Genomic DNA, 23,104 nt, shown 5'->3' with positions numbered 1-23,104 from the left:
GACGCCCGGCGCTTTCATTTACGTAGTTCCCGTTCCTATGTGAATATGGGGATCAAACATAGCCTATGACACTCGCAAATAACGTAGCTTTCTATTGGTAAAACAATTTTCCAAATCGGTCCAGTAGTCCACACGAACTTTACCTCTTTATATTATTAGCATAGAAGTCTCTGTTTCTCTTGGTCATACCACTACTCTCGAAGGACTGGACCGATTTTGCTAAGGGTAGGAGTAAGATAGAGAAGTTACAGGGTACGGGTAGGGAAGCGTAGGGGTAGTGTAGGGGTAGGGTAGGTTTAGGGCCGGGTTTAGGGTAGGGGTAGAGGTAGGGTAGTGGTAGGGTAGAGGTACGGGTAGGATAGGGAAGTGGTAGGGTAGGGGTAGGATAGGCGTGAGATAGGGGTACGGGTGTGATAGGGGTAGGAAAGGATAGGGTACGGGGAGGGTAGGGGTAGGATGGGGGTAGGGTGTAGGTAAGGTAGGGGTAAGGTAGGAGTAGGTTTGGGGTAGGGTAGGGGTAGGGTGGGGGGTAGGGGTAGGGTAGGGGTAGGGTAGATGTAGTGGTAGGGTAGGGTTGGGGTAGTGGTATGGTAGGGGTAGGGTAGGGTAGGGGTAGTAGTAAAGTTGACATCGTAATTTACGCGGACGAAGTCGCGGGCGTCCGCTAGTAATAAATACTTTGACTAATTCTTAAGGTGTTAGATTTTGTACACGTTGTAAAGATTTTCTTTGTTCGCGTTGAAAGTCGACGTGTATTCTCTTTTGACGTGTTGGGAGTTACAGCGCCTTTTTGTGTCCTCTCCGTACACCAGTTCGCGAATATGAAAATAGCTCGCGAACTCAGACCAATTATAGAAGGACCTGTCACGCTCATAGTCACGAGCATAATTGTCTGTCATTTTCTGAGGAAAACGAGCTTCGATTTGGTATATATCTTATACTAAACTAGAAGTTTTTGCCCGTTTTTTACACCATTCAACTTCACAAAAACATATTTGTGGAGCTCTTTAATCGACGAACACAATTACAACTATTTAAAATCGATTCTATAAAGACAGTTTTTATAATCGCATTAGATCGTTGATCATATACATTGTCAGAAAAGTAGCGAGGCAGGTCCAATACAATAATTGGTCTGAGCTCGCGAACAATGTCTTTAGTATGAAATGTCGTTGGCCAGCGTGCAATTGCGTGCGGCTGTGGGAGGCGGGCGCGGCGGGCGCGGCGTGCGGCTGGCTGGGCGCGCTGGCGCACCGGCGGCCGCTCGCGCTGCAGGCGTCCGCGCCCGCGCTCACGCACACCGTGCTGCGCTGCATCGGTGAGTCACCGCTAACTCACACCAATAGGGATATACTAGCGGACGCCCGCGACTTAACCGCGTGGAATTTAGTTTTTCACAAATCCCCCGGGAACCATGGATTTTTCTGAAATAAAAAGTAGCCTGTGTGTTAATCCTACAGGGATTTAAAGGGTCAGATTTGCGGCGCTGTCGCGGATCCCTGAAAAACGCCCCATACAAAATGGTACCTACGATTTAATGACGACGTAGGTGCATAATGATCGTTAGATTTGTATGGGCGTTTTTTCATCCTCCTTCTAACAAGTTAGCCCGCTTCCACCTTAGATTGCATCACCACTTACCTTGATGAGATGGTCAAGGGCTAACTTAAAAAAAAATATGGGTTGATTATGATGACGTCAATGTGGTCTCGTTTTTGAACGTGTAAAATCACACATAAATGATTTATTGAGCAATAAACATTTTTTATACAGAATAGGTTGAAACGACGGTTGTGCTAAAATCTTTAAAAGATTTTGTGTTACAACCACCATCTCTTCATCTCTTCACGAACGAAGATTACAATATTTTAAGCTGCAGTACAAGTATAATTAAAAACTTAGTATTATATTGCGATTTTATAAGGTAGCTTATATAATCGAATTTATACATAACTTATAATTTTTTCAAATTTATATATAATTTGAATTATAATTACAATTAAAAGCTTAATATATGTACATTTGTAATTTATACCAGTTTATTTTACATAGGAGGAGCAACACCTCGCAACCAGATGGACCCGCTGGCGGAGTTGCTGCTGGCGCTGAACCGTGCGCAGTGGGAAGACGGCGCGGGCGGGCTGGCGGCGTGGCTGCGCGACTCGCTCGCGCACGCAGACTTCCCCACGCAGCACGCGACCGACGCGCACAAACAGAAGTTCATTACGGCCGTACTCAGGTAACGTGCTCGGTGGCGCTGTAGCGATATTTTTTTTCTGATTGTGTAAGTGCTGTAGGACTGTATTCCGTGGACAGCACATAGAACCAATGTATCGGTGCTAAAACAACTAAACATCTCGAAGAGGCTGCCTACCACTTGTCTTTAAAGGATCCTCGAGTACTTCGGCCACATTGCCAGGAGAGAAAGAGATAACTAAGAAAAACTAGTGATCACTGGCAAAGTGGAATGAATGAGACCTCGAGGACGTAGCCCGATGCGTTGGTCCGACCAAATCCACGCCACTCTCAACACCAAAGTACACGAGGCTCTGCAAGTCGCGAAAAGCCGAGCCAAATGGCGCGACATCGCGAAGAAGCAAGCTTGTGATAGGGGTCACGACCCTCAGTAATACGAGGAATACGACGCAAGGAGGAAGAAGTGCTGTAGGCTCCTTAATGCGACCTCAGCGGAGGGTTTCGAGTGAGTGCAGAAGCATCGCTTGATGCGACCCGAAAGCAGAAGCAGATGTGGGCGAAACGAGAAGTCACTCTCTAAAGGTAGCCTAGTAGGTACTTAAGATTCCGTTCTTGGCGACCACGCGACCCACTGCTTAGTATAAATTTATATGGAGCACTAAACAAAGTCAGAGGCCGCGTCGCACGACCACTTTTGTTTAGTGCTCCATATAAATTGCTTGCGGCTTGCGACCCTGTTGCGGTCGCCAAGATCGGAATGCTACTTTAAGGGCCTATCCTCTGAGACCTCGGCTTAGAAGGCCATTCTGGAGGGGTGGTTTTACCTGAGTGTATCAGTCCAAGCGTCCCCGAGATCGCCGGCTTAAAAACCCTCGTCCGGGTGAAGTCAGTCGGGGACCTAGTATTCGCCGGCGAAGACGTTTTGTATAGCTTGGCAAATTCGTTCGTACCACTACCGATGGTCCGCGCGGGGGGTAGCGTACGACTTCATACCCTCGCAGATCTTCCCCCCGTCGTTGTTGTGTTACCTCGGAAGCATTGTCGGTCTATATGTCATCGTCAGGATCGTAATGAACTTTAGTAACAGCTGTGACGAATCATGTGCGGTATAGAAGATTATGTCGCCATTTTGAACCTTAATATCATTAGTGTAAAGCTAAACGCAGCGTCATGAACTTTTTTGAAATCTGTGTTATCAGAATTAATGTCGATTCTACTTCTAAATGCTGGATCAGCATTTAGAAGTAGAATCGACATTAATTCAATGCATGCACTTTTTTTAAAGCTACCGTTATTGAAACGTTAGCTTTTCCATTTTTATTCTCACACACCATTGTTTCTAATATAAAACACTTGTTGAATGTTCACCATCTTCCACAGAGAAAAGAGCAGCAAGCGGCGGTTGCTTGAAAGCGTACAAGAATTCTCACTGGTGTGCCGCGGACTTATCGGAACCGAATACGCGCGACAGGCGATAGCGTCCAGACAGATGATAGCCTAAATATGACTACTAGTATAATACTTTGTTTTCGCCTTTTCTCACACAGGAAAATCAGTTTTGGACGACATAAAAAAACATTAAATGCATTTGAGACTTAAAGAAAATTCATGAGAGTTTTTCGATTTGAAATTGAATGAAGTAGAGGAAAGTTGTAAGTCAATGATGTCAGAACGGGTGAAATCAGACGAATTCTATAGGTTGCTCGGGAGTATTTCCCATAATTATATTTTAAGGAAAAATAATTAAAAATGTCTAAGCAACAATATTTTTTTAACTAGAAAACTAAAATATTTTTGAATATTTTAGTTTTTTAGTATGTTTTTGACAATACGGTCTAAAACGCCTGTAAAACGCCTAAACGGCCATGACAGTATATATTTCAACTGTTTCATTACTTCACTACAATAAATCCCATACAAATGGAGCGTTCAACAAAAATATTAGGTAACAATTAGTTCGACGTTAGTGTGTTAGTGACGTCACAAAATGGACGACAGTGTTTTAGACATTTGGAAAATTTGAAAAAATACGTGATTTTTAAATTAAATCCTTAACTTTTATTAATTGATATCGATATATTCCGGACCCTTATTCCATGTTCTACACGAAATTAATATTATTTACATTAAATTTGATATGAATCAACTACCCAATTGGCTGCAGCAAGACAATGCTTTGCTATCAAGTGGTGTTTTATTTGCAAATACTGGCATTAAGTCGAAAACTGATTTTATCTGAGTGGGTCAAAAGGCTTTAGTCGCTCTTGAATCCTAAATATGACTGTGTTAATAATTTATTATTGTGTAGGTAAAAATCCTTAGTGTCTCAATGGGAATTAGAGTCCAGTCGCTCAGAAATTGCGTTTCTGACACCGGCTAATTCGTATTGTTTTTATATTTCTTAATTAATTAATCTATAATGTAAAAAATTTATGTATGAAATGTGTTGATAAGCTCAAATCTCAAGAACGGCTGATTTGGCTAATTATTTTTTTATAATATTCCTTGAAAATATGGGGATGGTTTTAAATTTTTTTTTTAGAGTTGTGATAGGGTTAGGGTGGGAGTAGGAAAAGGCGAAGCTTGACCGGGTCTGCTAATCGTTAATAATTTTAGCCCAAAATTAATACATTTATTGTAAATTGGCATAATTACTATTACATTTTAATGTTATTACTCGTTACTTAGGTTAATAAAATATATTAAAAAAAAAATCCCGCCAGTTCAAAGTTACATCGTCCATTCGATCACGACTTGTCAAAAACGTAATATTTGAGCAACCGGACTTAAAACATCTCATTGCATTTGTAGCGACGAAGCTATAACACTCAGTTATAGATACTCGTATATATTGTAAATATTTCTTCTTGTTGTTGTAATTAAAAAACACATGTTATAAAGATAACTGTTTTTTTTTTAAATTAGTATATAAATATAATTTGTAAGTGTATTTTATTAAGTCTATTTATGTAGGTAAAAGATATAGATAAGTCATCACATTTCATTTGTGTAAATTACCATGAACTTCTACCATGTAAAGATAAAAAATAAAACCATGACATATAATATTTTGTGTACGTTTTATTTGATACAATACAACTCGGCGTAATCTTTTAGACAACAAATACAGACACAGTGATGAGAGTTTTACCTGAAAAACAAACTATACACTGTGGAAGATAATATAGGAATAAAGGTTTACGCACAACACGATGGGCAACGTCGTACATTCATTCCGAAATTAGAATTTTTAGACAAAAATAAAAAACAGTCTATGAATGTGTAGTCAGAATTGTTGGCATTTTGGACAAGGGTTGAAACATTTTGTAAAAAATAGTGAGAAAATACAAATAACAGTTGTCTGGGAAAGATCGCTTTAGCGATAAGGCGGCCTTTGCATGCTATTCGTAGTTTGAAGTTTCTCTTTTTTGTAAGTATTTCTGTTTTATACTACAATGTGCAACAAGAATTTCAAATAAATAAATGAAAAAATTCTGTGGAATCGCTTAAATGTCCTGCTTGCGTAAGTATCAGGGTCGTAGCTACCGCTGTATCAGGCGTACTAATGATACGGAACCCCTTAAGTGTGAAAGCAAAAATTAGTAAAATTCAATCCACAATCTCATAATCCGGTGCTTCCCGGGGAAAGAAACATGAAAAACTGGTAAAGAGATTTTCGGGATTTGCCGCTCATCTATTAGGCCTCCCAACTAATTATGATACAGGGCAAGTACGCCCCTCCAAGGCCATCTACGTCACTGGTGAGTATAGTATACATAATGAAAAGTGGTGGCTGTGACGTCAACGTCTTGTGCGCTTACCTTTATTGCTATGTATAAACATTTATATTTAAAACAAAAATGAAGGCGTACTATTTAACTTTTAAAAAGATCATTGAATAAAAAGCATTTTGTTTGTATAGATGGAATGTAAAAAAGGGATAGGTACCTATTAATAGTAAATGCTAACACACAATCAAGAACATCAATTATAAATCTCAATTACCCACGACAATAAATTATATAGTACATTAAAATGATTGCTGACTGTCTAAATATTTGAGCCGGATGTAACTGAAAAAATTTCAGTTACATCCGAATGAATGAAGTTTGGGTATTTTTCATCACGGCATATACACAGTCCTTGAATATTTTTTTAATCAAATAATTTGCCCTAATAGGGCGAAATATAATCCATGGTCCATTATTGTCCGTCAATCGGTCCTAACTCATATCATGCTTTTTGTGCGACAATAAAACTATTAAAAATCTATTAAATTTTTAAAATCTATTAAAAATATTTTATCGTAATTAGATGAAAATTCATACAGTTTTAGCTTCCTTACATTAAATGTGACATTTTTTTTATAATTTGAACTATAAACATAAACGCACAAATAACAAATATATTAGTAATTTTGTTTGAACGCCCATACAAATCTAACGATCATTCAATTACCTACTACGTCATTAGTTCGTGCCATTTTGTATGGGGCGTTTTTCAGGGATCCGCGGCAGCGCCGCAAATCTGACCCTTTAAATCCCTGTAGCTCCGAAAGTAATGATCGCAGATACCATGTTCCTTTTACAAAATTGCTCTACAATTAGCATACTCTTAATTTATATAAAATTTAAAAAACTGTCATCATCCCTATTAATCTCTAAAATGAAGCAAATCAATGAAAATAAAACAAGATTTTCCCCAAAACCCGTTTAGGTTTTATTGACTTGGTGTTTGACTTTATCGCTAAAAGTTTTTTAAAAATATTGAATTCTGAAAACAATATAAATTCCTTTATATTCGACAGTCAGCTATCTATTCTTCTAACATGACACCTATACGAGTAATGCTTATATCTACAACAGGATTATTTATTTGGGACAAGATGGAATGGGATGGTATTGCCTGTCTGCCTGTAGACAGACATCGCTATGTGGAAAATATAAGAACAAATGACAAATGACATATGTCATAAATAGCTTTAAAATGTATTTTTTAATGTTAATTACATGACATAGTGAGATCAGTTCAGGCAATTTTTAAAATGAGCACTACTAATTATGACAAATGTCATGTGTTTTTACACATATTCAGCTATCTATAGTTAATACTAACTTTGTAAAGAAACTTTATATTATTTTGTCCCAGATAAACAATACCCTCAGTATTTAAAATATTAGGATTACAATAGACATCAATACAACACAAATAATGTATTACTTAAACTTACATTTAATATTAGATGAACTGTGTTCACTATTTAGGTTGGATATATAATATACTGTTGCTAATTATATTTCTTAAATTATTACATACTCATATACAAAGGAGTAAGGACAACAGACACCAAAGTATGAAAAGTATACCTATTGAAAAAATATAATAAGGACTATACGATAATAAGGGTCGCATTATTGTGAGTATTGTCATATTATTCAGTTGTGAGAATCGAATCTACGACCTTTAGTACAGAATATTTACCACTGCGCCACATGGTCATCAAATAAAAGTCGCCGTTTTGAACAATTCATAAAATTAAAGCTGTTACTAGCTGTTATAAGCTTTTTTGTTGACCTGTAACTTTTTACTCCCACAGTAAAAAAAATACATTAAATTATATGTGGGATTTATCGTAATAATCTTGTTTGGTTATTGTACGCGATTTTTGCAATGCGGTCAGCTTGTGCCTTAGTTTAAAAATATTTATCTGCCGAGTTTTTCACGGTAGATACAAATATCAGCATGAATACATAGAAAGTTTATCTAAATATAAATAAATTAACTTTTCCTTTTACATTTATAAAAATACAGTCTTTTAAAAACTCCTAAATACTTTACAATGTTAACAAATCATAGAAAACAACAAAGTGTTTGGAATTTTTCCATTGTAATGACTATAATATAGGAACAAATCACATAAGAACTAAAATATATCTACAATTATTTGATAAACAAAACAAAATGTTTTTCTGTTTTGAAATTTGTACAATGCTTTGTGTTTTTCGTAAATAGTATATTATTTAAATCTCACTAATAAACCTTTTTTTATGTTCTTGGTTTTTTCTTTGATATAGTAATTAAATGAAAAAATATATTAACCAAAAACTTATTTTAGTCTTCTCCATCCACACCAAATAATTAACTATAAAACTCCTTAACAATATTTATAAAATCTATACTTACAAGAAATCTGTAGAGGTCAACTCTGTACATGAATATATTTCCAAAAAACTATCAGGGGGTGATTAGTGATATTTTTGTCTGCCTGTCTGTCTGTTATAGAAACAAAAAGTACTCGACGGATTTTAACGTAACTTGGTACAATTATTCTTCATACTCCTGGGCAGGTTATAGTATACTTTTCATCACGCTACGACCAATAGGAGCAGAGCAGTGAAGGGAAAAGTTGGGAAAATGGGAGAAGTTACTCCATTTTTACAACAATACTACTGTAAGGGCTGGATTAAAGAGGTCTATGGGCCGACAAAGTCGCGGGCGTCCGCTAGTACCTAATAATACGAGTATATTGCGATCTACATTTTCAGAAGTTCCAATAAATTTCATTCATCATGGTTGGTAACTATTTACATTATACCTACATATTGCACTCCTTCTGCCATATATTACATACTAGTAGACACCCGCGACTTCGTTTGCGTGAAATTGTATTTTTTACAAATCCCGCGGAAACCTTGGAATTTTCCGGGATAAAAAGTAGCCCATGTAGTATGTTCTGCTCCAAAGTCCAATTTATCTCTATACTAAATTTCATCCAAAAAGGTTAAGCGGTATGGCCGTGAAAAGGTAACAGACAGACAGACATACAGACATACTTACTTTCGCATTTATAATATAGATCAAGACTTTCAAACTTTGTTCTTGTGACTTTCATATCAGAATTTTTGAAGCTCGTGTGCAAATTATACTTACATAAGTTACAATCATATAACCATCAAACCTAATACATACAGTTCACATGAGATTAATATTAAACCACTGGCGTGCACAGGGTTATGAAAATGGGTATGTACATACAGTGAAAAATTAGCAGCAGCAGGAAACGATTGAAATCGACGAAGCGAAAAACATAAGTCAATAGATCAGAAGTTATTCTGTAACAATGTTTTTATAACTCAACTAGTGGACGCCCACGACTTCGTCCGATCTTAAAATCTCGCAAATTCGGTTCATAGCTGACGTCTACTAAGTAAAATCTACCACCCTGCCAAATTTCAACTTTGTACATGAAGCAGTTTTCGATATTTCGTGAAGACCTTTCTCTTTTATATATAGATCTCTATCTATTTCTGTCTAGCACATGATAGACGGAAAGAGATAGAGACGAGTCTCACACTGTTAAATTATAAAAGCATTATAACAGAATAGCAGTACAGTTCCAGTATGGAGAGCAACAGACAGAAATTAATGTATATGGCTGTTATAATATCGATTAGATGACAAAACCTTTAATAATATTTATGGCTAGGGTAGCTAGTCCTTTAACACACACCTCTGGCTAGAAACTTGAGGGCAACTGCCGAATGTTTAACGAGATCATAGTTAAAAGTTGTATATCATAAGAGAAACAATGTAAAGCTTATAAAAGTCAGCAGAGTAAATATCTCGGTGTAAAATTCCAAAACATAAATCACTACGTCATATGGCAGTGATTTTTTATTCTTGCGATCAAGGTCATTCCAATTAAATGAAAGAAAGAATGGTATATTCGGTCAATAATACTTTAAACTAAGTTTTGCTACAAAAAAAAAAGAAATTACAGATAATAAAAAATAGCACTGATCAAATAAAGGTCTCCCACTCAGCATTACATAAGCCGCAGCGTTGGTTTTCAGTGGAAGCCTTTAAAAGGGTGATTTATCAAGTAACATTACTATAGCAGTGATGGTGACAAGTGGTAATTAAAATTTTTCGGTGGATTTACAAGACGGTGGTCTTGGGTTCGATCCCCGGCTGGGCCGATTGAGCTTTTCTTAACTGGCCCAGGTCTGTATGGATAGAGGCTACGCTCGTGGCTAGTTACCAGCCTACCGACAGAGGCGTACCGCCAAACGATATAGCGTTCCTATACGATGTCGTGTAGAAACTGAAAGGGGTGTGGATTTTCATCCTCATCCTAATTAGTTAGCCCGCTTCCATTTTAGATTGCATCATCACTTACCATCAGGAGAGATTGTAGTCAATGGCTACTTGTAAAGAATGAAAAAAAAAAAAGCAAACTTCATTTCGTAGAGTTAAGCATGTTGACGGCAAAAACAAAAAAGCCACTGACACTTGATGTGAAATGACCTTATAAATGATTTACAATCGCAAAAATGAAAAATCTCGATGTAGTGGCTCATGATCATTTTGAACTGAGACACGCAACCAGCAGTACAGCTCACCGCATCAGTCCATGGGAGGCGCCTCCGAGAGCGGGTAGGTGGAGCACCTCACGACGCGGCCCTCGCTCACGTACACCACACACCCCAATCAGGAGTCCAGGTCGCAGGGGGTCTCGTTCTGCGCGGGGGGGTCGATCTTCGAGATCTCGACGGAGAACTCGAGGAGCTTGTCGGGCTCGCAGTGGCGGTTCTTGTAGCGCAGGAAGTTGAGCGCCTGGTCCAGCGTCAGGTGGAAGCAGTCCTGCCGGTTGACGTTGAGCGACGTGCTCTCCAGGTCGCTGTGCGTCTCGCGCGTGTACACTAGCTTGCGCTCGTTGTGCAGCCCGCACACCGACACCTTGCCACACAACGGATCTTTTTAATTTGGCTGGTGGGAGGCTTCGGCCGTGGCTAGTTACCACCATACCGACAAAGACGTACCGCCAAGCGATTTAGCGTTCCGGTACAATGTTGTGTAGAAACCGAAAGGAGTGTGGATTTTCATCCTCCTCCTAACAAGTTAGCCCGCTTCCATCCTAGATTGCATCATCACTTACCATCAGGTGAGATTGTAGTCATGGGCTAACTTGTAAAGAATAAAAAAAAAACCAGATGCAAAGCAGGGTGCTCGGGAATATTTCCCATAACTTCGAGGCTATAACTAATTTTTTAAAAAAAAAAAGCTTTTTATGTTTTCATGCAAAGTAATTCAAATAATACCGACTATCCATGTAACACACGCCTTCATCTATCCGTGCATTTTAAAATACGTAATCGTAGTGGCAAGACTATCGATATCAACGAGATATTGAATGTTGATGACTTGATGGAGAGTGTGATTAATAATTACATGACCTTCGGGAGTTTTTTAAAATTTTCAATTTTATGTTAATGTATACTTCATAAAACTGTTGCAATGCAGTTATGACAGAGGATCATAAATGGCGCTTTGTTCTTTTATTATTGAATGAAGTTTTACTTCAGTCGTGTTTTTTTTTAATCTTATCTCTAAAGGAGGCATAGAGAAGAGTAACAAACGAACCTCGTAGGTGAAGAGATTGGCGTTGCATTTGGGCCCGATGTACGCAACGTGCACCACGATGCCCAGCGTGCGGACGCTGACGTCCACGCGCATGAAGAACAGGTCGCGGCCCACCATGATCAGCCAGTCGTCGTGCTGGTCCAAGTTCATGCGTATCGAGAACTGGTGGCGGCTACCCACCTTCAGGATCGACTGGTGGCACGTCTGCGTTACAAATAAATAAACATATGACAGTGAACACATCGTCATTTCTTCCCGAAGTAAGCCTATACAGGGTGCTCGGGAGTATTTCCCATAACTTCACGATGTTGACGAGTCCACTTACAAAACAAGAGACAAATTGTCTGTCCTTTTAGACGAAGTATAAGATTTATAAAGTATGTTTTAAGTACTTTATAAACCATCCAGACAAACATATCTAATTTTGTGCTTCTCTCAGTCATGTTATCATTCGGTTTTTTAGTATTTACGGGTTTACGTGACGTCATGACATGACCGATAGCGTTTTGTCAAAAAAATGTGATAATTTATTTTCAATCTAGTAGAACGATAATGAAAAATTTAAGACCGTTTAAAAAGTGTCAACTAGCCATTTTTTGTATTATATTCATTTTAGCAAACTCAGAAGTGAATTACAAAAATAAGAAAATAAATATCGAACAAACGTTATGATTCACAATATTTGTCAGTCAACAACTCAATTAACAAATAAAACTGTAACCAAAATAACACCCTAGAATGACCTTGAGTGAAGTCAGGCACTTGTGAACGTTGTGTGTAGGATTAAGATCGCCCTTGATAGTTTACCTACACTCCCGTTTTCCGCTCACTCTCCCCGTCTATCCCAGTAACCCATAAAGAAATACACAACAAGAAATTTGGACAGCTCGAACGCCACGAGTATACTGAATCCGACAGCACGACGAACGCCTTATATCGCAGGTCGTTCCCGCCAACCGATCGGTACCCCTCTCGAACTCCCCACGCTTTACGAAACAAGTCACGCCACCTAGCGTCGGCACAAGTCAACACGAGATCGTGCGACGTCATATCCGTCCCAGACTATTTCCAACACACGAGTAAAGCAGTGTGTGCGGTCAGATATGGCAACGGCAGCCTGAGCAGCAGCGCGACGAGCATTGTTGCTGCGGCATTAGGAGGGAGGCTTGGTCGTGTTGCAGCTCAGACCAATTATTGTATAATGTGCGATTATAAAAACTGTCTATATAGAATCGATGTAAAATAGTTGTAATCGTGTTCGTCGGTTAAAGAGCTCCGTAAAAATACCTTTTTGTGTAATTGAGTTGTGTAAAAAACGACCAAAAACCTCTAGTTTAGTATAAGATATATACCAAATCTAAGCTCGTTTTCCTCAGAAAATGACAGACAATTTTGTTCGTGACTATGAGTGCGATACAGGTCCTTCTATAATTGGTCTGAGTGTTGCAGTGTGACGCTGACCTGGAAGTGCTGCGGCAGGTCAGTGAGCGGCATGGGCTCTTGGCGCGCGCAAGTGGCGGCGGGGCAGCGGTAGCGGCGCGCGGTGCAGCTCGCCTCGTGCGCGCCGCGCTGGCGCAGCCGCGTCTCGCGCCCGCAGCCGTGCCGGCACGGGTAGCGCAGTATGTCCGCCACCTACCATTTAGTTTATAGCTATATTGTTATGTGTGTTATGTTTATAGTTTATAGCATATTCATTTTAGTTTCTTTATTGTTTTGGAATTAAAACTTCTCCTCCCACGCTCGCTTGCCTTGGGGAGTAGGCTGGTGGCTGTGTTATAAAAAGTGTAATCGGCAGCGCACGCACACCAATTGCGCCATAAAAAACACAGCACCATGGGCGGCTACGTCCACTCACCCCCTCCATGGCGCGGTTGCGCACGGAGCTGAAGGCGGTGCGGCACACGGGGCAGGAGGCGAGCCGTGTACGGCAGCGCAAGCACACCAAGTGCCCACGGCGACACTGCGCCATGGGCGGCTCCGTCCACTCACCCCCTCCATGGCGCGGTTACGCACGGAGCTGAAGGCGGTGCGGCACACGGGGCAGGAGGCGAGCCGTGTACGGCAGCGCAAGCAGACCAAGTGCCCACGGCGACACTGCGCCATGGGCGGCTCCATCCATTCCAGGCACACTGGGCACTCCAGCAGTTGCAGCAAGCTCTGCGTACAAACAACACACATTTATCTCGACTTCTACCGTCTTTACTGTAAATGTTACGACAAACGTAGAAACTTTTCTCTTACATCCTAATCCTTTGTGAAGTCCGATACGACGCTTTCTATTTATTAATTTTTATTAATTGTAATTAAAGCAAGTCTATTATTTTTTTATTAAAAAAAATATCAAGTCATATATTAATTTCGTAATATATTAATTTCTTAGAACGGTCCGGATTGAAACGTACGTATATGGGAATTACGGCAGATCTAATTGACGCTTTTTAGGTCCGCCCTTAGACCTTTTTAATCCAGCCCTTACAGTAGTATCGCTGTAAAAATGAAGTAACTTCTCCCGTTTTTCCAACATTTTTCTTCACTGCTTTGCTCCTATTGATCGTAGCGTGATGAAAAGTATAATTGTACCAAGTTTCGTTAAAATCCGTAGAGTAGTTTTTGTTTCTTTAGCATACAGACAGACAGACAAAAATTTTACAGATTGCATTTTTGGCATCAGCATCGATCACTAATCACCCCCTGGTAGTTATTTTGGAAATATATTTCATGTACAGAATTGACCGACAGATTATTATAAGTATAGATGAGTATCAAAATAAATCGGTTTTTCTTTTTTGTACTGAGTGCGGAGTGGTAAAATTTAACTCACACATCTTTCGCACTCACGACACACACACACACACACATTTTCATACAAACGCACACACATGCTATTAATTTCTGATTGGTGCAGTGGACAGTGACAATACCTACTGCATTAAAAGCAGTGCCTTCGGTTCTCAGAGGTACGTATTGAATTATCAGGATATCAGTGCATCAATAAAGTCCACGCCACTGCTGAAACGAGTATTATGTATGAAACCAGTAAATACTGTTTCATATTAGCTCACAAATTGCTGGTTATAGAGAACATAAAACTATTTTACTGACCCGATTGAGATCCTGAGCTGTAAACACATCATCAGCAGCTGTAACACTTCCATCAGTAGCTGTAACTAAAGTCCAATCACTCGTATTTGTAATAACAGTAATAGGGTAGTTGACTTGTATCAAATTTAATGTAAATAATATTAATTTCGTATAGAATGGAAGGAGGGTCTGAAATATATTGATATAATTAATTAATAAAAGCGTTTTTGACTTATGGAAAAATTTAATTAATGAATATCGATATTTTTCGGATCCTTAATCCCATGTAGGTACCGACATTAATATTGTTTATATATTATTAAATACATATTTATATTTAATTTATTATTTTTTAAATTTGATATGAGTCAACTACCCTATTAGAATCAAGCTCAAAAAATAATAATAAATACATTCTAATTCAAAAGCCACTTCTAAGCAAAAAGAGAGTTAAGCCGCATTTATATTTGTCTGACGTGTCGTGTTGTGACGCATCAGAACAGAAACGGTATCATACATTTTGTATGCGGCACATCAGAAGCCATCAGGACATGTCACAACACATAAGATAAAGGGTGACAGCCAGACGAATATACAGACAGACTGACTACAAAGTGATCCTATAAAAGTTCCGTTTATTTATTTATTTAAGTTTAAACGTAAGTAAATTTACTTCACATAAATCATCATCATCATCATCATATCAGCCGATGGACGTCCACTGCAGGACATAGGACTTTTGTAGGGACTTCCAAACATCACGATACTGAGCCGCCTGCATCCAGCGACTCCCTGCGACTCGCTTGATGTCGTCAGTCCGCCAGGTGGGGAATCGACCAACACTGCGCTTTCTAGTGCGGGGTCGCCATTCCAGCACTTTAGACCCCAACGTCCAGAGTTAATAAAGTTAAAATAAAAATTAAAATAATAAATCCGATTAAATCTTTAAATGAAAAAAATGGATGAAAAGGAATTTTATCTAAATTTCTATTGATTCCTAAAGGGTTATTAGATCCTGTTTGGTGGAGAAATAATAAATGGATAATGGTTATTATAAGAAGAATAAAAGGGAGTAAAAAATGAAATGTATAAAAACGAGTAACCCCTACGTCCATCGGCTCTTCGAACTATTTGCCCATATAGTTCACATAAATAATTAGGTAGCTAAAATGTAAAATGCATAACGTTTGCATACCTTCTCTTTTTCTTTTAGTTCCCTGAGCAAGTGACGTGGCTAGTGAAGCGGTAGTGGCATCCTCTGCCAGTTCCGGTTCCTAATGTAAAATATGTTACTTATCTACACTAATATTTTATAGAAAAAAAATATACAAACTTTCGCGTTTATAAGGATTTATTTAGTAGGATAATCATCATCATTATCAACCCATATTCGGCTCACTGCTGAACTCGTGTCTCCTCTCAGAATGAGAGGGGTTAGTCCAATAGTCCACCACGCTGGCCCAATGCGGATTGGCAGACTTTACATATGCAGAGAATTAAGTTCGTTTCCTCACGATGTTTTCCTTCACCGTTAGAGACACGTGATATTTTATTTCTTAAAATGCACACAACTGAAAAGTTGGAGGTGCATGCCCCAGACCGGATTTGAACCCACACCCTCTGGAATCAGAGGCAGAGGTCATATCCACTGGGGTATTACGGCTCTACCAGTAGGATAATGGTGAACTCAAATACTACTCTGCCGAAATTTTTTTCACCATTGGTGCATGTGTTATTTAGTTAAGAAAGTTACCTCGGTTTCTTCTTCTGCCCCACTGGCTTGAGCTTGGCCTAAGACATTGTCATCTGGCTGGTTGTCATCCCCGTCTATCTCCATGACCAACTCCTGCCTGACCTCTGCATGAGGCGCTCCCTCCGGCGGGACGTTCGCTGCTATGGCCACTCTACCGGTCGAGGTGTTCACTACCATAGGATTTCTTCCCTCCAGGGAGTTTGCGGAATCGTTTCTATTTTCTGAATTTCCCGCTAAAGCGTTTCTATTTTCCTGACTAGAGCTCCTGGTCACACTAATACGTGGCAGTGCGGTGTACCTCACTACAACAAAAATATGTCGTAAAGTTTTTCGATCCCCGGCTGGGCCGTTTATGATTTGTTTAATTGGTCCAGGTCTGGCTGGCGGCAGGCTTCGGCCGTGGCTAGTTACCAGTTACCACTAAGCGATTTAGCGTTCCGGTACGATGCCGTGTAGAAACCGAAAGTGTGGATTTTCATCTTTCCCCTAACAAGTTATCCCGTTTCCATTTTAGATTGCATCAGGTGAGATTGTAGTAAAGGGCTAACTCGTAAAGAATAAAAAAAAAACCTGCACCCAGAGTCACAAGCCTCGGTCAATGCTCGAAGTTATTCTCTGCCACTCGAGATTTTATTTGGTTACATTCTTGTAGGGAGACTTGTTAGGCTTTCATTTATATATATATATATATATATATATATATATATATATATATATATATATATATTAATATTTCAGCCTGTCTCTGACAAATATATAAACACAACTGAGAATATAAACAGTTGGGTAGTAATGGTTTGATCCTTAATTTCGCACCATATTTTCTGCAGTTCCCAGCGATTTTTGTAGAAGTTTTCTTTCTATCTGTTGGCAACAGTACTTTTCACGATGAATGGTGTTATAGGTACGTTTCTGTACCCCTGACATGATGTGAAATTTCGTGATCGTTTGACTACATACTAAGCTAAGCTTAAGATTGAGTATTGACGGCCTCAACTTAGAGCAGCGTTACTAGATTTTTTTTGCCAAATCGGGATTTAGGAAGTTATTGTGGAAAAAGCGGGATTCTTTCGTCGAAAACGGGACATCGTAAAAAACGTATATAATCAAAAGTCTTTTTATTTGAATACAAATTATGTGACAACAGGTAGTAAAAATATCCATAGGATTTGTATTTTAATAAAAATAATATGATATTTTAAATCGGATTTACCCTATCGTTAAATAGTTGACTCTTATTCGTTTTAGTCGAGTTATTCCCAAAAAGCGGGACTGGCCTGTCTCGCGCGGGACATTTCATTTTTATTTAAAATCGGGACGTCTGGCAACGCTGACTGAGTGATTCTGAATAGTAATAGAACGTCTCCGAAAACTTTACTAATCAAAAGCAATTGTTAAACAAAACAAACATATTAGGTATTTAGGAGTATATGAATTAATTAATAATAATAATAATAATAATAATAAAAACATATACTTAAAAGAATACACACTATGTAGCCCGGAAGTAAGCGTAGCATGTGTTATGGGTTTATTACCCATTTAGATTTTATCATAAATTCATATATATATTTATATATGCTCATCACACAAATATTGGATATAGAAAGCAGTGTCACTACTCACTCCGCCACTGGCCGCAATTCATGTTGGGAAAACCATACCTAAAGGCTCATCGTCGGTCGGCGAGCTCGGCTGCACATTCATGGGCGAACTCGAGTCAGAGCTCCTTCGCGAGATGTTTCCTAAATTTGACAGCACTGAAAAAAGCACGTAGGTAAAAGAAATTCATTGTGACCGTTACATATTTCGCAACATTAATTGTTGTCCTAGTGAGAATTTAGAGATAGAAGAAAAAGAAAATAATTAATTATTTTCAATCTGTTGCCATAAGTCAGGACGCATTTACTCAAATACCCTACAAAATGCGGAGTGTAACATGCGGAGCTAAATCCATTATAACTCGGTTTCTATTTAGGGTCCTCGTCTTACGGCACGTGCCCTAAAAATACCTATATGATAGGTATTTTTAGCCCCTTGCATTAAGTAATACTATTAGGTAAGTATTTATTAACAAATTGTTTTCTTTTGCGCAAAACTACTCATGGCTATACTAATAAGATTCTTCATATGTTATATTGTTTATAACATGCACTAGAGTGGGGATGATGACTAGGTTTGAATATATTGATTTTTATTAGACATTCGGGTAAATAAGGTCAATGTTAACTAATTTATACATATAAAGCAAAGATTGTCTGGATATTTGCAGAATAAATGAGATTATAAAATTTAAAAATCTATTAAAATTTTTTTAGCGTAATTAGATGAAAGTTCATACAGTTTTAGCTTCTTTACATTAAATGTGACATTTTTTAATATGTGAACTATAAACATAAGCGCACAAATAACAAAGATATTTGTAATTTTGTTTGAACGCCCATACAAAATTTAACGATCATTATATACCTACGACGTCATTAGTTCGTACCATTTTGTATGGGCGTATTACACCGCACCGCAAATCTGACCCTTTAAATCCCTGTAGCTCCGAAAGTAATGATCGCAGATACCCTGTTACTTTTACAAAATTGCTTTACTATTAGCATACTCTTAATTTATATACACCTAGCGGACACCCGCGACGACGTCCGCGTGGAATTCAATTTTTCAAAAATCACACGTGAACCATGGTTTTTTCCGGGATGAGAAGCAGTGTTAATGCAGAGTGAAATCTATTTCCATTTCCAATTTCAGCCAAATCACATCAGTAGCCGCAGCGTAAAGGAGGAACAAACATACTCACTCACTTACACACAAACTTTCGCCTTTATAATATTAGTATGATTTAAAAAACTCAGAATCCCTTTAAGCAACCATTTTTATAACCTACAAACTAGTCGTCCCCCGCAGTTTCTCTCGCGTAATTCCCGTTGCCGTGAGAATACAGGGATAAAATATAGCATCTCAATGACACTCACAAATAACGTGGCTTTTAAGTGGTAAAAAATTTAGTTTTAAAAGCTAATATTTTAACATTACTAATAACCAGATCTTTTTTGAAAACTACAAGACTCTTCCACTTCCACTACAAACTTAGTACTTGAAATGGACATATGCAGTGAACTTACGTTGAAATGGAAACATGCAGTTTCTGGAGCTGGGCTGACCGCGTGGTAATCTCTTGATAGCAAGGATGCGTTGCAGGTTTGACAATGGGCTTGTTAGATCTATACTCTCTCTTGGTTCTAGAGAACTGAAAGCAAAGTGACAAAGCTTAAGTTAGCCCGCTTCCATCTTAGACTGCATCATCACTTACCATCAGGTGAGATTGTAGTCAAGGGCTAACTTATAAAGAATAAAAAAAAAAGCTTCAATATTATCATTGTTTACATTATAATAATATTTCATTCAATACACATCTATAACTTGTGTGCATTGGCTTGACACCTGCTATCAAGCACGACCAAACAAACACAGTACGAACATCATTTGAGCCAGATGTCAAGTTAATTTGCAGGACCTGTACTTTCTGTAAGTTTGTTACTTATCTGTACACAAGACATACCAAAACATGTTGTTTAGTTAACAATTTAAAATCATACATGAATATATTCTTCCTATTAATACCTACGGATTTTTATTTATCATAGGTACTCATTTAATAATACCACTTCTTAAAAAATATTTTGTTACATCAAAACCTTTGATGTTGTTATAACAGATTTTAACTGTAATGCTGTCTATATACTGTGCATCTTCGGTAAAAATTATAAAATAATTATGGTTTTTAAACAAATATATGTTCAAAATAAATGCCATGAATGAAAGTGACAGATTTACTAAAATAAGATAATGTTAGTCAGCTAAGAAATATATTGAAGAACTTTACTAATAGTTGTATTACCGTGAAGTTCCTGGCATAACTGTTTGGACTGATGCTGTTGATCGTCCTGGCACAGCTGAAGGGCCAGATGCTCTCGTAGGATTATCAAGCAAAGACCAATAAAAGTCACGTTCCACACGTCCCATTCTGCGGCGAGATTGTCCAGAGGTGGATGGCCGCACACCTGCTGATGCAGTAAATAGTATAATCTGTGATTCTTCGACTTTGAACTAGGCTTTATTTTGCAGACTTTCACATTGTCATTTTCACATTGTCATAGGCCACATAAATGTGATATGACACTTTATGGTAAGGAACACTTTATAAAATGCAGAAAAGAGCTATGCATTCCTCCTATGAATCCTGCTACTATGTTCACATAAAAGTTAGTATTTTTTAAACCATTCTTCCTCTTTCCTGGGCTTTTTCCATCAAACCATCTTCACATTACTACTTTGGGAAACATTGGTTAAGTGAATACAAATACAGATCATGTGAATTGCTTTCTTTTCTTTTATGATGTGATGTGCTATGAGTAGGTACAATAGACTGATGATGATGAAGGATGAGAAATAAATTGGGAATGTTTGGAATGCAATCAAACCATAAATGACTGAGTAGTCTCCCTCCTGAAAACTAGTAGTAGTATCACTACAAACAATCTTAATACAAAGGTAAAGTTAGCCTATATAATAAGACTAGTAGACGCCGCACAGTTTAACCGTTGTGGTTCCCATTTCTATAGGAATATGGGGATAAAATATAGCCTGTATCACAATACCTGCCCAACAGTGAAATAATTTTTCAAATCGGTTCAGTAGTTTCAGAACCTATTCAATGCAAACAAACAATCAAATTTTTCCTCTTTTTAATATTAGTATTGATAAGTATTCGGGGGCAATTTCAGAATGAGGCAATCACAACAGGTTCAAAATAGTAAGTCATATGTGCTGCATCTAGACCTTCACATAATGAAACTTTAAGATGAATGATCCTAGAAGCCTATATAATAGCAGCATTTATACTAAAGCAAAAAACAATGTGAAATGTTTATTAAAAACAAATATATATCTAAAATGATGTATTATTTTTATATTAAATGTTAAAAGTCAAAAGATATTTACTGTATATAGATAATGTTCTAAGCTTACCCACTTTTCATTTAAATTTATTGTCATTAGTTAAGAACAAGTAAATTAAAATTTAAAACTATTATTTTTGTTTAGGTGTAATGTGGCTAGAAATTTATATCTTAACTAGTATTCGCCGCGAGGCTTCACCCGTGTTTTTCCTGTTCCCACAGGAATACGGGGGTAAATTATAACCTAAACAATATGTATAAGAAACATTATAAAATCCCAGCAGATTCAAGATCTAGACCAGACATTTTCCTTTTGTCCAAACAAACTAAGCAAATAGTACTTGTAGAGCTTTATGTGCCATAAGAGATTAACATTCTGAAGGACCACAATATAAAAGTGAATAAATATTATGACCTAACAAATGAACTAACTAAAAATGGCTATGTAGTTAGTCTGGATGCTGTAGAAGTAGGTGCGAGAGAAATTAAACTATTTTGAATTTTTTATTTATGAAACTTAATCAGTTTTACCACTGTCGTCTGGAAACTCCGAACTGTCAGCTTGTCTTCTGCTTGTTGCATTATCAGGTGTTATAATGATATCTTCATCATCTAAATAAAATAAAACACAATATTATAATATGAGCATAAGACCAGAGTAAATTAAAACAAGATGGAGTACACACCAAGATAGAGCAAATAGAAACTATACTACAGCCGTTCTTAATGAGTACTGTTCCACTACCAACAAAGAAATTCAAAATGAGGGTATAACTCAGTAGTCATTTCACACCTAATAATAATTGTAAATAACTTGTTCATAAAATAATGAAAATAAATTTGATTAATAAGCTTAGAACAATTAGATATGGTTTATAAATTTTATATAACATTTTATAAACAAACCATACATAATTTAAAATAAATAAGTTATGAAATGACATGCATTTTCTACCTTCATTTCTAATTTATTTGTTGGTAAACAGTATTCCTCAAGAAAGGCTGTAGTATAATCTTTACAAATTAACAGGCAGTAAATCAATAAAAAACTCAAGTATATTATGTTATGTTATGTTGTCTTTAAAGTCATACCATATGTAGAAATCTATTCATGTACTTACTGATACAATAAAGTAGTACTAGTAAATACCAAAAACAACAGCTAAACTACACAAATACTTTCAGTTCTCTAGCTCAAGTTTTGCATTTATAGAAGATGTAGGGTAGTATAAAATCTTTTGAAAAAAAATTAGTTACGTACAATACATATTGTGCGTCAAGTAAAGGCGTTTACCAAAGTATTTTTGAAACAATAAATTGCACTTTTAGCTAATAGAAACCCTTACCGGAACTCCATGGATATTCTGGAAGTCCAAAAGCTTTTTTAATGGCTTCTCGACTATCCCCCATTTTTAATATAGGTAGCTTTATTACGTTTAAATTGAGCTATATTGAGCTTGGCGACATGAAACACAGACCGCTAAAGAGAAGGCTCTCTTAACGCCCAGAATGTTAATTGAACAAGACAGATCACACTATACTATATTATAAATATTTCCATAACAATCAGAAAAAATACACTGAAGAAAACACTACCAAACCAGCAAATTATCAATATTTCTCATTTTAGGCAAAGAAAATAGTCAATAAAAATCACAAACACAAACGCTGAATAAAAATTGAC

At 37.5% G+C, this 23,104-nt stretch overlaps 2 protein-coding genes across 8 annotated transcripts in view; one reads left to right on the top strand and one right to left on the bottom strand.

Moving 5' to 3' along the window:
• LOC112055813 (importin-13) overlaps window positions 1-5,259 on the top strand; it is a 25,748-nt gene extending 20,489 nt beyond the window's left edge. The window contains exons 15-17 of one of the 4 annotated variants that reach the window (XM_024096028.2): window positions 1,181-1,318; window positions 2,053-2,239; window positions 3,577-5,259. In XM_024096028.2, coding sequence (XP_023951796.1) covers window positions 1,181-1,318; window positions 2,053-2,239; window positions 3,577-3,697 — 446 coding nt within the window. In that variant the 3' untranslated portion in view covers window positions 3,698-5,259. Of the gene's footprint in view, window positions 1-1,180; window positions 1,319-2,052; window positions 2,240-3,576 lie in introns of those variants that run through there. The other 3 variants (XM_024096039.2, XM_052882354.1, XM_052882353.1) reach the window with 3 other exon arrangements.
• On the bottom strand, window positions 5,260-23,104 carry LOC112055816 (E3 ubiquitin-protein ligase siah-1-like). Of its 4 annotated transcripts, none has more exons than XM_052882355.1 (12): window positions 22,767-23,104; window positions 21,952-22,032; window positions 20,361-20,526; window positions 19,585-19,709; window positions 18,118-18,213; window positions 16,454-16,755; window positions 15,896-15,974; window positions 14,722-14,786; window positions 13,609-13,776; window positions 13,081-13,251; window positions 11,620-11,823; window positions 5,260-10,935 (listed from the first exon to the last, which is right to left on the bottom strand). In XM_052882355.1, exons 1-12 carry the CDS (start codon window positions 22,828-22,830, stop codon window positions 10,687-10,689), a joined length of 1,770 nt encoding a protein of 589 aa, XP_052738315.1. In that variant the 5' UTR covers window positions 22,831-23,104; the 3' UTR covers window positions 5,260-10,686. The 4 variants fall into 4 exon arrangements, with proteins under 4 accessions (XP_052738315.1, XP_052738318.1, XP_052738317.1 ...); XM_052882358.1 differs by having other exon boundaries at window positions 14,722-14,738; XM_052882357.1 differs by having other exon boundaries at window positions 20,361-20,523.

The sequence above is a fragment of the Bicyclus anynana genome, chromosome 7, assembly GCF_947172395.1.
Source record: "Bicyclus anynana chromosome 7, ilBicAnyn1.1, whole genome shotgun sequence".
Taxonomy (NCBI): Eukaryota; Metazoa; Arthropoda; class Insecta; order Lepidoptera; family Nymphalidae; genus Bicyclus; species Bicyclus anynana.
This window is presented reverse-complemented; position numbering and strand designations above follow the sequence as displayed.

What these genes read in the sequence shown, in the direction of transcription:
- LOC112055816 (XM_052882355.1), bottom strand. Translation starts at nt 22,830, where the DNA reads ATGGGGGATAGTCGAGAAGCCATTAAAAAAGCTTTTGGACTTCCAGAA. An exon ending in GTTATGCCAGGAACTTCACG is followed by an intron (nt 19,710 to 20,360) that starts GTAATACAACTA and finishes CTTTGCTTTCAG; the next exon opens with TTCTCTAGAACCAAGAGAGA. An exon ending in GGGCAGAAGAAGAAACCGAG is followed by an intron (nt 15,975 to 16,453) that starts GTAACTTTCTTA and finishes ATTTTACATTAG; the next exon opens with GAACCGGAACTGGCAGAGGA.